Genomic DNA, 14536 nt, shown 5'->3' with positions numbered 1-14536 from the left:
ATTCTCCTGCCTCAGCCTCCTGAGTAGCTGGGATTACAGGCACCTGCCACCACACCCAGCTAATTTTTTGTATTTTTAGTAGAGACGGGGTTTTGCCATATTTGCCAGGCTGGTCTCGAACACCTGACCTCAAGTGATCCACCCACCTTGGCCTCCTAAAGTGCTAGGATTAGAGGCGTGAGTCACCACGCCAGGCCTAGCAAAAACATCTGAGCCAGAGCTTCGCCTTTTTATTTCCATCTTGAAGCATCCCTGGGCCCTGGGATCCACCCTCAACTTCTTCCTGTCTTTGATGTGTATTGCTGCAGAGAAGGTTTGCAGAACTGGGAGGTGATGTTATTCTGATTTGTTTGACTGGGGAGGAGACCCAGGCTCCAAAGAACTGGCCAGCTGAGAGAAAGTTGAATTCATCAGCAAGGAAGTCCACAAAGGCAGTCACCTGCTTTCTGCGATATGACCTCTGTCCACCCTCACCGGACTCGTGCTCACTTCACCCCACCCCTGAAGCCATGGAACAGCATCCCTGAGACTGCCTGACACAGATTTTTGCTTTTGCCTGCTTTAGATTTTTTTTTCCAGTAAACTTATCTGAATTCAAATACTGAGAACAAAAGTACACAGAACAGCTTCACTTAACACACAACAGTGGAAGAAGTTTTACTCTCCCCAAGGCCATTGTTTACCATAACAAAATTCTGGGAACATTCTGTATGTTCAAAGTTACAAATTTCTATAACACCATGCAAAGTTTTTGTGAAAGAATATTTAATGACATGAGAAAACAAAATATTATGAGGTCAATATGAACAGAGTACAAAACACAATAGAGTGAGATCCCGTTTTATATACATGATATATATAAGATATATGATATATATTATATGTATATCATATATCATGATATATCTTATATATATCATGATATATATATATATATATATAATAAGATATTAATAGTAGACTCTCTCTGGCTGCTTTAGCTGAAATCCAAGACTGAAATCCAATCCAAAGGTGGTGTTATGGTCAGAGTGTTGTGTCCCCGTAAAATTCATATGTTGAATCCCTAATCGCCACAGTGACAGTATTTGGAGGTGGGTCCTCATCTAATGAAATTTAGATGCCATTATAAGACTGATGCTCCCATGATGGGATTAGTGTCCTTCTAAGAAGAGGACAAGACACAGAATGCATTTGCACCACCCCCACTGTGCCCACTGAGGAAAGGCCATGAGAGGACACAGCAAGAAGGCAGCCATCTACAAGCCAGGAAGGGAGCCCTCACCAGACACTGAATCTGCTGTCATCTTGATCTTGGACTTCCAGCCTCTAGAACTGTGTGAAAATAAATTTCTGTTGTTTAAACCACCCAGTCTATGGTATTTTGTTATATTGGCTTGAGCAGAGTAAGGCAGGTGCCAACTACTTCAAGTTTGATTTTGTGATGCTTGGCTCTGAAGAATTTTTTTTAGAGATGGTAGACACGACAGTGTGTGGAGTCTCCCACAACTCTTACTCTGTAGGAGAGGGTGGGAGGCTGCATTAGTCTGTTCTTGCACTGCTATAAAGAAATACCTGAGACTGGGTAATTTATGAAGAAAAGAGGCTTAACTGGCTCACATTTCTGCAGGTTGCACAGGAAGCATGGCTGAGGAGTCCTCAGGAAACTTGCAGTCATGGCAGAAGGCGAAGGGGAAGCAGATACATCTTCACATGGCCAGAGCAGGAGGAAGCGGTGGGGGACATCACACACATTTAAATAACCAAATCTCACAAGCAGTAACTCACTATCACAGGAGTGGCATCAAAGGGGAAATCTGCCCACATGATCCAATCATGTCCCACCAGACCCCACCCCCAACACTGGAGGTTGCAATTTGACATAAGATTTGGGTGAGAACACAGACCTAAACCATATCAGAGGCATTTCTCCTGCCCTTGAGTCAGGCTAGAGTCTGGCGTGTGTTCCAGAAAATCTCCAGAGCAAGAGGGTCAGCAGTTGGTGGCAGCAGAGTAGACGGGGGGCTGCCATCCTGGTGTCAAAGGGAAAGCTGTGTGCAGTGCAAGGCACATTAGAGGGCCTCAGGGGAGAGCAGGCTCAGAGCCTGGAGCTGGCTAAAGTGATGGTGGAACGACACCAGGTGGGGTTGGTCTGAGAACAGAGAAAGGAGCTGGCAGAACAAATAAAGGAAAAGCATCTGTTCTGCCATTCTAGGGAAATAGGAAGCTCTAACTTTGAGTGGAATTCAAGGATGGTTTGTTTTTAAACATTTGACTGGACATTTGCTTTAGGAACTAAAGTTACTCAGACATTTCTTCAAATTTAAGAGTGAGTGGTGAAGCTATGAGGCAGGGAAAGAGCCAGTGTCATTAGCTAGGTTTGCAAGGCAGCTGGGAGGAAAACTAAAGCAGCCTTCTGAGTGCACTTGATACATCTTGCTCTTCTGGAGCACTGGTTCTGTGCATTTATGCAGATGCATGAGAAAAAAGACTAGAAGGACATTGTGGCAGTCTGGGCCTAATCAGGAGACAGAAACCATAGAGTAGGTTAAACAGAGAGGTTTAAGATGAAGAACTATTAAAGATGATAAAAGAGTAACTGTAAGGGATAAGGAAATTCCAGACCTCATAAGGTACCCTAAGGCTGAGGGAGAGTGCCCACTTACATTAGTTGTTAGGACTGCTATAACAAGGTGCCACAAACTGGGTGGCTTAAACAACAGAAAGCTCTGTCCTTAAGATTCTGAAGGCTGGAAGTCCAAGATCAAGGTGTCAGCAGGGTTGGTTTCTTCTGAGGCTTTTCTGCTTGACTTATAAATGTCCATCTTCTCTGTTTCTTCTTCCCTCTGTGTGCATGTTTCTTTTTCTCTTCTAATAAGGACATCAGTCAGATTGGATCACAGCCTACCCTCATGACCTCTGTAAAGGTCCTATCTCCAAATATAGTCACATTCTGAGGGACTAGGGATTGAGGCTTTTAGGAATTTCGGCCCTCAACACCAAGAAAAGGCAAACTTGGAAGGGGTTCAGACCTCTCTGGAGAGAGTGTGGTTTGGCCACCAGATAGCAGAGACATTGGCTGGATTAGCCAGGCCTGGGCTGGCCTGGAGCTGATGGACCAACAATAGATGACCTTCCAGAGTGCCGGTGGGAGCAAGTGGTGGTTTGGCCAGGAGGCAGTGAGTGCTCCCGAGGTCACAGGTGGCTGTGTGCAGGCTGCACAGGGGCTCTGGTTTCCCTGTTGAAATGGCTGCCCAGAGGTTATTGCCCCACCGAGGCTGCAAGATGTCGGAGGAGCCTGGCTCTGGCCAGTGACTGGAGCTGGTTCCACCAGATGTCCTCATACAGACCTCACTGCTGAACCCCAACCCAACCCTACACCTCCTGTCATGCCCCCAGTTCCCTCTCCTGAGAGAGCTGACACTGTGCTCACTTCCAAGGAGGAGTGCTCAATGGAATCTCATGGTTTATCTCAGAGCATATTTTGAAAGATGCGTTCAGAGCTGAAAGGCAATCATTGATAACAGACACAGATATCCATCATGAAAGTTAACAATCTGTGCGAGAGCTGCCTATTTCACATTGTTTATTCATTCATTGAACAAAAAGTTATTGTCTGCCTAATATGTGCCGGGCACAGTTGAGTAGCTGGATCCAGATTCCTATTCCCTGGATCATATACTCTGGTAAGAATCTGCCCACTAATCACTACAAGTGTCTTGGCAACAGGCCTGGAGGCATCAGAACCTGGACTTTAAGCCCCTGCTCTGCAAATATTTAGCTGGGCGCCCACGAGCAAGTCACTTGGCTTCTCTGGGCCTGGTAATCCGTATGCTTCCATTTCCATATCTAGGACACCATGGGTTACTCACTTACTTAAGTTGGCATCTGCGTCCCAGACTGTCATCTGCTAAGGGTGGGATTCTTTTCAACGTTATATTTCCAGCCCCAGCGCATCACACACAGTTTCAGCTGTCACCCGCCACCCTTACATTTTTTGCCACTGGGACATTTTCAGCAAGCAAATTGGCTTTTGTTTCTTCCCTGCTTACAATGTTAAATGACCCCCACAGCTGGCAGGAAGTCCTCTGAGGCTGGCCTGTGAGAATCTGGCCCCGATGTGACCTGTAGCTCCTAACTCCATCACTCTTCCCAAAAACACCCTCCACGTCATTCTCCAGGAAGCACCTCTGCATATATGAGTGTAACTGTTCTCTATGTGGGTGAGCCCTGTGTCTATCAGGCAAATTCCTGTAGATTCTTCAGGGTCAGCCTCTCTGTATCTTCCCTAGGAAGCCTTCTGTATTGGTCTGTTTTCATGCTGCTGATAAGGACATACCTGAGACTGGGTAGTTTATAAAGAAAAATGGGTTTAATGGACTCACAGTTCCACGTGGCTGGGGACCTCACAATCATGGTGGAAAGTGAAAGGCACAACTTACGTGGCAGCAGGCAAGACAGAATGAGAGCCAAGTGAAAGGGGAAACCCCTTATCAAACCATCAGCTCTCACGAGGCTTATTCACTACCATGAAAACAATATGGGGGAAACAGCCCCCATGATTCAATTATCTCCCACTGGGTCCCTCCCACGACACATGGGAATTATGGGAGCTACAATTCAAGATGAGATTTGGGTAGGGACACAGCCAAACCCTATCGCCTTCCTTCACTTGCTGGGACCTGCCCCTCCTCAGACCTCTTACTTCTCTCTAAGAGTCTCCTTCTGTGTGGTTGACTAACACCATTTGAAAAGCTGCAGCATAATACCATTAATCCAAAAATAGCTTATTAATGATCACCATCTCCCACATAACTGGGCAGAAAGGATAAATACAGAGCAGCCTGTTGATCTATCACATCAGTGTCCTCTGCAAAAAGGGCCTCCTCTAGGATAAAAAGGACTTAAGGGACATAACCAGATGCAGTACAGCAACGTGGATCAGACAAAGGAGTTCATGAGCACATTTTTGGGGAAGCTGGGGAAAGTCGAAGATAGGCAGAGTATTAAATGATACCAAGAAATCATTATTGAAATGTTTTAGGTGTACTAATGTTATATTCTTCTTTGTTAATAATTTTCTAATGAAACATTTGGTGGGGGACTATCTTGATAACTATAATCTACTTAGAGATACATCATTATATAATTGATAATAATAGTAATGAAATAGCTCTTGAAAAACAAACAAGGACATGGATTTAATCTTTTTGTTCTTGTGCTTCCAGCTCCCATTGCAATGTCTAGCTCATAATAGGCAGTTACAGAATTTTGATTGTTGAATTAAACATGAGCAAAGGCAAGAAGGTCCATCTTGCCTTTTATAATTTATAATTTAATTTTATAAATTAAATTCAGGAAAAGGCATGGTGTGTCTCTGGTATAGTGAAGAAGTGGGTGTCATTGGGAAGAATGAAAAATTAAATTCACAGGACCAAATTTCAGAACTGCCAAAAGAAAGAGGGGAGCTTAGACTTACTGGGCAGGGCAGGGCCAAGGAATGAGTAGAGGGCACATGGCTAAGCCATATCTCTTGCATGCAGTGATGCTGAAGAGTTACACAGGTTGGGCACTGCTCAAGGGACCCCTGCTAAATGTGTTGTGATTAGCTTTGTGCCTGAAGGAAGAGCCTTTTTCTAATTTTCTCCAAGATAGGAGTTACTGGATGCCCTGTTCCTATGTTAATGGGGCTTGAGGAAGAAGAGAAGTAGGTGACCATCCTGAGCTGTCTGAGTTTCCTTGGAGGTGGAACTTTCCATGATAAGACGAATAGTGCTGGGCAAACCAAGAATTGGTCTGCTGCAGTCCATTTGGGCTGCTAAAGCAAAAAAAGTATAAACTGGGTGGCTTATACACAATAGAAATTTCTCACAGCTAGAGGCTGGGAAGTCCAAGAGCAAGGCACCAGCAGATTTGGTGTCTAGTGGGCCTGCCTTCTGGTTCATAGAGGGTGCCTTTTTGCTGTGTCTTCATATGGCCAAAGGGTAGAACTGTGTCCTCTTCAACCGCACCTTATAAGGGCACTAATCCCATTCATGAGGGCTGCATCCTCATGAACTGATCACCTCTTAAAGGCCCCACTTCCTAATACCATCATATTGGGGGTTAGGCTTCAACAAATGAATTTTGGGGGGACACAAACGTTTAGACCACATACTCACCTAAGCAGAATACAACAAGGGAAAGAAGAAAGATATGGAGGGAGATGGAGATGAAGATTGAGACTTGCGGAGGCTGGCCGGAAAAAGGATGTAAGTATTACAGATCAATGTTTTCTGAAGGGGCAGTTTCAGATGGTGGGCACAGAGGCCTACTGCAGGGACCCAGAGAAGGGGGAAGGAGAGGGGAAAGAGACCACTCGTTTAAGACATTTGGCACCTAGAGGTGGAAGAGACTTTGCCTAATGGCCAAGAGAGCAGTAGTAGGGATTTGGCTCTGGGCACACTTTAGACCCAGGTGAGAAGGCCACTGGACAGAGAGAGATGTGGAAGATGGAGGTGCCCCCCGACTGAGCATGTGAGCTGTGGGGGCACGACAGCATTCTGACAATAGAGCGGCCTGGATGCCCCTCACTGGGCTCCTGTGACAGTTCATCTGTGCCCACATTTGGCACTTTTGTGACCAACTCTCTGGACATTATGCTGTGGCTACTGTTCCTGTGAACCAGGGGGCGCCCATGTCCCCTCTGCCACCAGCAATAGTCTTTAGCCGATGACTAGTTTGTTCTATTTACACCACTATGTTGTGAGTGTTTGTTTTCTATGTCAGGAGGCTGTCAACCTCAAGGTGACATTTGCCATAGTGGCAGCCTGCAAGTGGCTTATTCTTTCTGACACATGGTTCTGTAAACTGGCAAAATGACCTGCCTCAAGAAGGTTCTTGTTACCTTGAGGACATTATGCCAAGTAAAATAAGGCAGTGACAAGAGGACAAATACTGTATAATTCCACTTATAGGAGCTACTGTCTTAGTCAGTGCAGGTGCTGTAACACAAATACCATAGACTGGGTGACTTAAATAATATCTATTGCTCATAGTTCTAGAAGGTGCTAAGACCAAGGTGTCAGCAAGTTCAGTTCCTGGTGAGGGCTGTCTTTCTGGTTATGTCCTCACATGGCAGAGCAAGAGAGAGAGAGAGACAGTTCTGTGGCTCTTCTTAAAAGGGCACTAATCCCATCCCAAGGGCTCCACCCTCATGACCTCATCACCTCCCAAAGGCCCCACCTCCAAATACTATCACATTGGGAATTAAGGCTTCAACATATAAATGTTGGGAAGACACAAACACTTAGTCCATAGGAGGTACCTAGAGTAGTCAGATTCATAGAGACAAAAAGTGGAATGGTGGTTGCCAGGCACTGAGAAAGGAGAGAATGGAGAGTTGTTTAATGGGTACAGCGTTTCAGTTGGGGAAAATAAAAATATTCTGGAGCTGGATGGTAGTGAGGGTTGCACAGTGATGTGAAGGTACTTAGTGCCACTGACCTGTCCACTTAAAAATAGTTAAGAAGGTAAATTGCACATTGTGTATATTTTTCCACAATTTAAAAAAAGGCCAGGTGCAGTGGCTCACACCTGTAATCCCAACACTTTGGGAGGCCGAGGTAGGTGGATCACCTGAAGTCAGGAGTTTGAAACCAGCCTGGTCAACACCGTCTCTACTAAGAATACAAAATTAGCCAGGCGTGGTGGCGCATGCCTATAATGCCAGCTATTCGGGAAGCTGAGGCAGGAAAATCACTTGAACTTGGGAGGCAGAGGTTGCAGTGAGCCACTGAACTCCAGCCTGGGCAACAGAAAGAAATTCCGTCTCAAAAAAAAAAAAAGAGGATCTTTGTCAAAATGAACTAAATCAAAATGTTTAACATTCTGTCAACCACTCAGGGCCCGGAGTTACTGTCATCAACTGATGACACAGCTTTCTACAGACTCAGAGTACTTGTCCTCTCCAGCGCAGCGCGTCCCTCTTTTGGCCATTTGCCCACCCACAGGACCCTTCCTGACACAGCCCCAGACGATCTTGGGAGGAGAGAGGTGACTCAAAGCAATTCTCGGTTTCTCCTTGGGAGTGGCTGGCAGCAGGTTCCTGGAAACAGGGTGTGGAGTAGAAGTCCATTTGTGTGTGTGCGTGTTTGTGTGAATGTACACACACGCACGTGTGTATCTCTCTGTGCATGTGGATATATGGACTCAGAAGACCCTAGCTGGCTAGGTACTCAAATGCTAACACTGATTTTTCTTCCGGAATGGTGGGGTGAAGTAATTTACTGCCTAAATCTTTAACAAGAGCCTGTTAACCTTTACAAATATATTTCAACAATTTGAATTATAAGATATTCCAGATAAAAAATGTAACAAAACCTATGCATACATCAAACATGTTGCCTTATTTGATCCAGATATTCTCTAAAAGGCAGAATTAAAATATTACAGCTAGCTGGGCGTGGTGGCTCACACCTGTAATCCCAGCACTTTGGGAGGCCGAGGTAGGTGGATAATTTGAGGTCAGGAGTTCAAGACCAGCCTGGCCAACATGGTGAAACTCCGTCTCTACTAAAAATACAATAATTAGCCGGATGTGGTGTCAGGTGCCTGTAATTTCGGCTACTCGGGAGGCTGAGGCAGGAGAATTGCTTGAACCCGGGAGGCGGAGGTTGCAGTGAGCTAAGATTGCGCCACTGCACTCCAGCTTTGGCAACAGAGGAAGACTCCATCTCAAAAAATAAAAATTAAAAAATTAAAAAATAATATTACAGATAGAATTTGAACCCTCCCCTATCCTATTGTGTCCTCCTCCAGGGGAAATCATGATCTTGAAATCAATGTGCACAATTATGCTTTACTAAGCATGTGTGTCCCTGTTACAAACTAGATTTTAATGTTTACAAATTATATTAATTATGTGATTAATTATAATAGGTTCATTTATAATTTAAGTAGCTGTAATTATAATCAATAGGATTATTAATAATTAATATCATTTAATTATATTGGATGTGTCCTTTTGCCCTTTTTTCCTTTGCTGTTTTCCCTCATTATATTTTAGTGGTTTATTCATTTGACTCATGTAGACCTGGTTCATGCATTATAACCACGGTGTATTATTGGTTGCAGTAATACAACTGCAGTTTATTTATCCCACCTCCTGCGGGTGGATATTAGGTTATTTCCAATTTCTGGCTCCATAAACAGTGCTGCAGTAAACATCCACAGGTTCCAGCATCTTGCTAGGTGGACACTTAGAGGGGGATGCTGAACTGTGCCCTGTGGTCCTCTTTGGCTTTTTTAGTCCTTGACAAGTTGCTCTCCAAAATGTTGGACCCAATTTTCATCCCACCAGCCACATATGACAGTTCTCATGTTTCTACTTCCTACCCCGGCACTACCAATATCCTTTTATAAAAAAAAAAAAAAAAACATGCTCCAGGCTGGAGCGCAGTGATGCGATCATAGCTCACTGCAGCCTTGACCTCCTGGGCTCAAGCAGTCCTCCTGCCTCAGCCTCCTGTATAGCCGGGACCACAGGTACATGCCACCACGCCCAGCTAATTGTTTGTTCATTCATTCACTCATTCATTCATTCATTCGTTCGTTCATTCATTTGTGGAGACAGGGTCTCCCTATGTTGCCCTGGCTGAATATCCATCCTGCAATTTTTGCCAATCCCGCGGTCGTGAAGTGCTCTCTCATGGCTCTCTCCCCATGCATTTCCCAGGCCGCTTGTGAAGCTGGACATTTTCTTCCTCTATGGGCCATTTGAGTTTTCCCTTTGGCTACTATCTTTTCATACCCTTGCCTATACTGTTTTGTTCTTTTTCTTGTTGACTGATAAATCGCATTAAATGATGAAATAATAAAGTTGTTTCCATTTTAAAAGAAAAAAGATATTTCCAGAACAGTTTCCAAAAATATAAGAAAATAGTTGGCTGGGCACGGTGGCTCATGCTTGTAATCTCAGCACTTTGGGAGGCCGAGGCAGGTGGCTCATGAAGTCAGGAGTTCAAGACCAGCCTGGCCAACACTGCGAAACCCTGTCTCTATTAAAAATGCAAAAATTAGCTGGGCGTGGCGGCAGGCACCTGTAATCCCAGCTACTCAGGAGGCTGAGGCAGGAGAATCGCTTGAACCCAGGAAGCGGAGGTTGCAGTGAGCCAAGGTTGTACCACTGCACTCCAGCCTGGGAAACAGAGATAGACTCCGTCTCAAAGAAAGAAAGAGAGAGAAAGAAAGGAAAGAAGGAAGGAAGGAAGGAAGGAAGGAAGGAAGGAAGGAAGGAAGGAAGGAAGGAAGGAATGGAGGGAGGGAGGGAGGGAGGGAGAAAGAAGGAAAGAAAGGAAGAGAGAGAAAGAAAGAAAGAAAGAGAAAGAAAAGAGAGAAAGAAAAGAAAGAGAAAGAAAAAAAGAAAGAAGGAAAGAAGAGAGAAAAAAAGAGAAAGAAGGAAGGAAGGAAAGAAAGAAAGAAAAGAGAGAAAGAAAGAGAAAGAAAGAAAAAAGAAGGAAAGAGAAAAAGAAAAAAGAGAAGGAAGGAAGGAAGGAAAGAAGGAAGGAAGGAAAGAAGGAAGGAAGGAAGGAAGGAAAGAAGGAAGGAAGGAAGGAAAGAAGGAAGGAAGGAAAGAAAGAAGGAAGGAAGGAAGGAAAGAAAGAAAGAAAGAAGAAAGAGAGAGAGAGAAAGACTGGTTCACTGCAACTTCTTTGTTGTGCCTTGAAAGCGCCAGGTGCTCGCCTGCCCTAGAGCCCTTGCCCTGCCGTTCCTGCTGCATGGGAGGCTTCTTCTGAGACGTCCTCCAGGTGCCATCGTGATGGCTCACCTCCTCCCAGGCACCCTGGGGAGGCCTTCACTGGTACCCTGTTCACAGTGGCAATCTTTTCTTGGGTCCGTGCTCTCCCTAGCTGCCCCCTCCAGTTTTATTTTTTTATTTTTTTGAGACAGAGTTTCGCTCTTGCTGCCCAGGCTGGAGTGCAATGGTGCGATCTCAGCTCACTGCAGCCTCTGCCTCCCGGGTTCAAGCAATTCTCCTGCCTCAGCTTCCCAAATGGATGGAATTACAGGCACCTGCCACCACGCCTAGCTAAGTTTTTGTACTTTTAGTAAAGATGGGGTTTTGCCATGTTGGCCAGGCTGGTCTCAAACTCCTGACCTCAGATGTGATCTGCTAACCTCGGCTTCCCAAAGTGCTGGGATTACAGGCATGAGCCACTGCGCCCTGCCCAGTTTTATTTTTCTGTATGGAGCACATATTACCATCTGCCACATTTTTCTTGTTTATGGTGAATTAAAGACCACCTCACATTTTTAACAGTTCTCACATTTTTAACAGTTCTCCCATTGAGAGGGGAGCTCTAATTCTCTCTGCTTGAATCTGGCTAGCCTGGGTAATAGACCTGCCAGGGGAACACGGCCAGGATGCGGCAGAGCCAAGATGTGAATCCAGCCGACTGGCTCAGCAGTCCACATGCCTGGCATCTATCTGCCTAGCCCCTGCCTCCTGGTGGGTCTCCTAGAAAAAATCTCAACAACTACCTATTCGAAGCTTAAACATTCTTATATGTGTTGTGGGGGGTAGGGGGGATTTTTGTCTAGCCCCAAACTTCTAGAGAAAATAGAAATTACATTCAAATAAAACATAAAGACTGGGATACTGTGACACAAATAGGAATAAAAAAGACCCCAAGAAGCATCTCTCTGTGGGTGCCAAGGACTCCTGACACCCTGAGGGGCTTGGAGGTAAAATGGTGTCTGTTATCTTCTGTCATAAATCTGGAATTCACCTCCTAAGAAATGAAGATACTTTTGAAGCAAAAATATTATTATTATTATTATTATTATTTGAGATGGAGTCCTGCTCTGTTGCCCAGGTTGAAGTGCAGTGGTGTGACCTCATCTCACTGCAACCTCTGCCTCCCGAGTTCAAGCGATTCTTGTGCCTCAGCCTCCCGAGTAGCTGGGATTACAGGCATGTGTCAACACACCCGACTAATTTTTGTGTTTTTAGTAGAGATGGGGTTTCACCATATTGGCCAGGCTGGTCTCAAACTCCTGACCTCAAGTGATCTGCCCGCCTTGGCCTCCCAAAGTGCTGGGATTACAGGCATGAGCCACCATGCCTGGTCTGCATTTACTTTTTCTGTGTGTGTGTGGAGATGGGATCTCACTGTGTTGCCCAGGCTGGACTTGAACTCCTGGCCTCAAGTGATCCTCTCTAGTTGGTGGGATTACAGGTGAAGTGATCCTCTCTAGTTGGTGAGATTACAGGTGTGAGCAATTGCACCCAGCCCTGCATTTACTGTTTGACAGTGTGTGATTATAGTGAGTGAAAACCCAAGGAAGCCAAGACTTCTTACGGGATAGGTAGCACGTGGGTTTCCAGGGCTGAGACCCAATCTTCCCAGGCTTTGTTTTTGTTTTGTTTCTCATGCTTACTTCCGCATCTAATTTGTCATTGTGATCCAAGTAGGTGGACTCCTCAGAGAAGATTGTCCACACATGCCACGTTAGCCAAGAGATAAGGAACCCGAGGGCAGATGAGCAAAAAGAAGCGAAGTCACGCTGGTTTGTCCTTGCTGAGACCATGAAGATTAAACGTATGTTGGCATTTTAGTAAAAATTATTAAATCCTGCATCTTAGGGATGGAGAGAATAACTGTCCCAAATCTAAATACAGGCAGTGGAAAGGGCAAATCTTTAATTTGAGGGAACCCGCTCAGCTTATTGGAGCCCCAAACAAATTAAACAAGAAATTTGTCTTTAAAAGAATATTCTGGCCAGGCACGGTGGCTCACACCTGTAATCCCAGCACTTTGGGAAGCCGAGATTGGGGGATCACTTGAGGCCAGGAGTTCCAGACAAGCCTGGGCAATATAACATGTCTCTATAAAAATATACACAAAATTAACCAGGTGCGGTAGCATGTGCCCATAGTCTCAGTTACTTGGGAGGCTGAGGTAGGAGGATTACTTGACCCAGGGCAGTCGAGGCTGCAGTGAGCTATGGTCACGCCACTGCACTCCAGCCTAGGCAACAGAGCTAGATCCTATCTCTAAAATAAAATAAATAAAATAAAATAAAATAAAATAATTCTGCTTCCAAAGTGTCTTCATGACTTAGCAGGTTAACTCCAAGCTTATTACAGAAGTTAACAGATACAGTTTCTCTCCCAGCCCCATTCATTTATATCTATGAGTGAACTGGCCACATTGCTGCTTTCCCGTGATGTCTACTGGAGTTAATAAGTGAATGCAGAGAAAGCCCAGTCATTTGGGCCCCAGCCCCCAGCCTCTGTCTGGCCGGCTTCCCTAGTTCAGACTTACGTTTGTGAGCTTTCAGCTTCTTCTCGTCCACAGGAATGAGGTCCAGATAGTCCAGGTAGTATTCGTAGCTGTAGTATGGGGCAGAGGCATTGGTCCCGTTGGCCATGTCTGTGGCACTGGGCAGTCAGCCTCCGGGCCAGCAGCCTCGCCTCTGGAGCTAGGCGCCAAGCCCCTGGGAGGAGACTGCCTCACTGATTTCTGTAGGAATCGTCCAAGTGTGTCTGTGGGTCTCTAGGCTCAAGGTCTGCCCACTTATCAGAGCTATTTGGCTGGAAGAAAGGTCAGGGGGGGTGTGCCTCACAACGCCAGCATCCAGCAGAGCTTCCCATCCTGCCCCTTCTTGATAAAACTCCAAAGCAAACAGAGCAGAGAGGCGGGAGAACGGCTTTCCAGGGCCGCCCTAGGATCCCTCTCTGTGTAAGGACAGGGAGTTGGGTGGGAAATAGTGGCCCAGGGCCCCTTAGAAGATGCCCAATAGGGCTGGAAAGACAATCGCTTTTTGCCTTAAATACTTGAAAAGTTAAAAGAACCAAAATGTAAGCCTGACAGTGCCCTTGACTTACATTTAAGCAATTCTTGATGCTATTGAGCAACCACCAAACTGCTGGCTTAGATTCAATATCTGAGGGCAGAAATTGAGTGATGTCAGCCGTGAACTTGAACTTGTAAACCTCTGTCATGTACTCATAGCCAGTTAATTAAAACCAAAATAGAGCCCCCTGCCCCAACAGAGTGCACCTCTCCGCTTATATCTAAGCCCCCAAGAACCAACCAGTGGCTGCATTTGTTCAGACTCAAAAGGCTGTTTATCTGGGCCACGACCGCATGTAGTTCAAGCTCTTGGGAAATAGAGTCCACTCAGCTCTTGGCTGATACCACATGTGACGCAGATTCTTCTGGGTTTCTGTAGGGTTTGACTCCAAATTATACACCCTCTTCTAAGATCCTCAGACACTAACAAGAGGAACATTCTGAACATCTGGAATGAGCAGGACCACAGGTGAGAAGAACCCTAGAATTTAGCCTTTGAGAATTAGGAGGCCAAAACACACAGCTTACGGGGCCTTTCCCTCCAACACGCCCAGCTTTCTTGTGTTCTTGATTCAGGTCTACACTGTCAGAATAAAGCTGGGTATTGACAGTGTAGACAGTCCACCCAGATAACTTGAGTGCCTCTGCTGGTTTTGCCGAGGACTGCCACGCCTGAGGCATTCCCTGGGGAGAACTTTGAG

General features: G+C 45.5%; 1 protein-coding gene across 2 annotated transcripts in view; it reads right to left on the bottom strand.

Moving 5' to 3' along the window:
• Positions 1-13410, bottom strand: part of MRAP (melanocortin 2 receptor accessory protein) — a 28399-nt gene extending 14989 nt beyond the window's left edge. For both annotated transcript variants that reach the window (XM_030806162.1, XM_003263858.4), the window contains exon 1: positions 13305-13410. In XM_030806162.1, coding sequence (XP_030662022.1) covers positions 13305-13410 — 106 coding nt within the window. The remainder of the gene's footprint in view (positions 1-13304) is intronic.
• Positions 13411-14536: the final 1126 nt, after the last annotated feature.

Source organism: Nomascus leucogenys, chromosome 25 (assembly GCF_006542625.1).
Source record: "Nomascus leucogenys isolate Asia chromosome 25, Asia_NLE_v1, whole genome shotgun sequence".
Taxonomy (NCBI): Eukaryota; Metazoa; Chordata; class Mammalia; order Primates; family Hylobatidae; genus Nomascus; species Nomascus leucogenys.
This window is presented reverse-complemented; position numbering and strand designations above follow the sequence as displayed.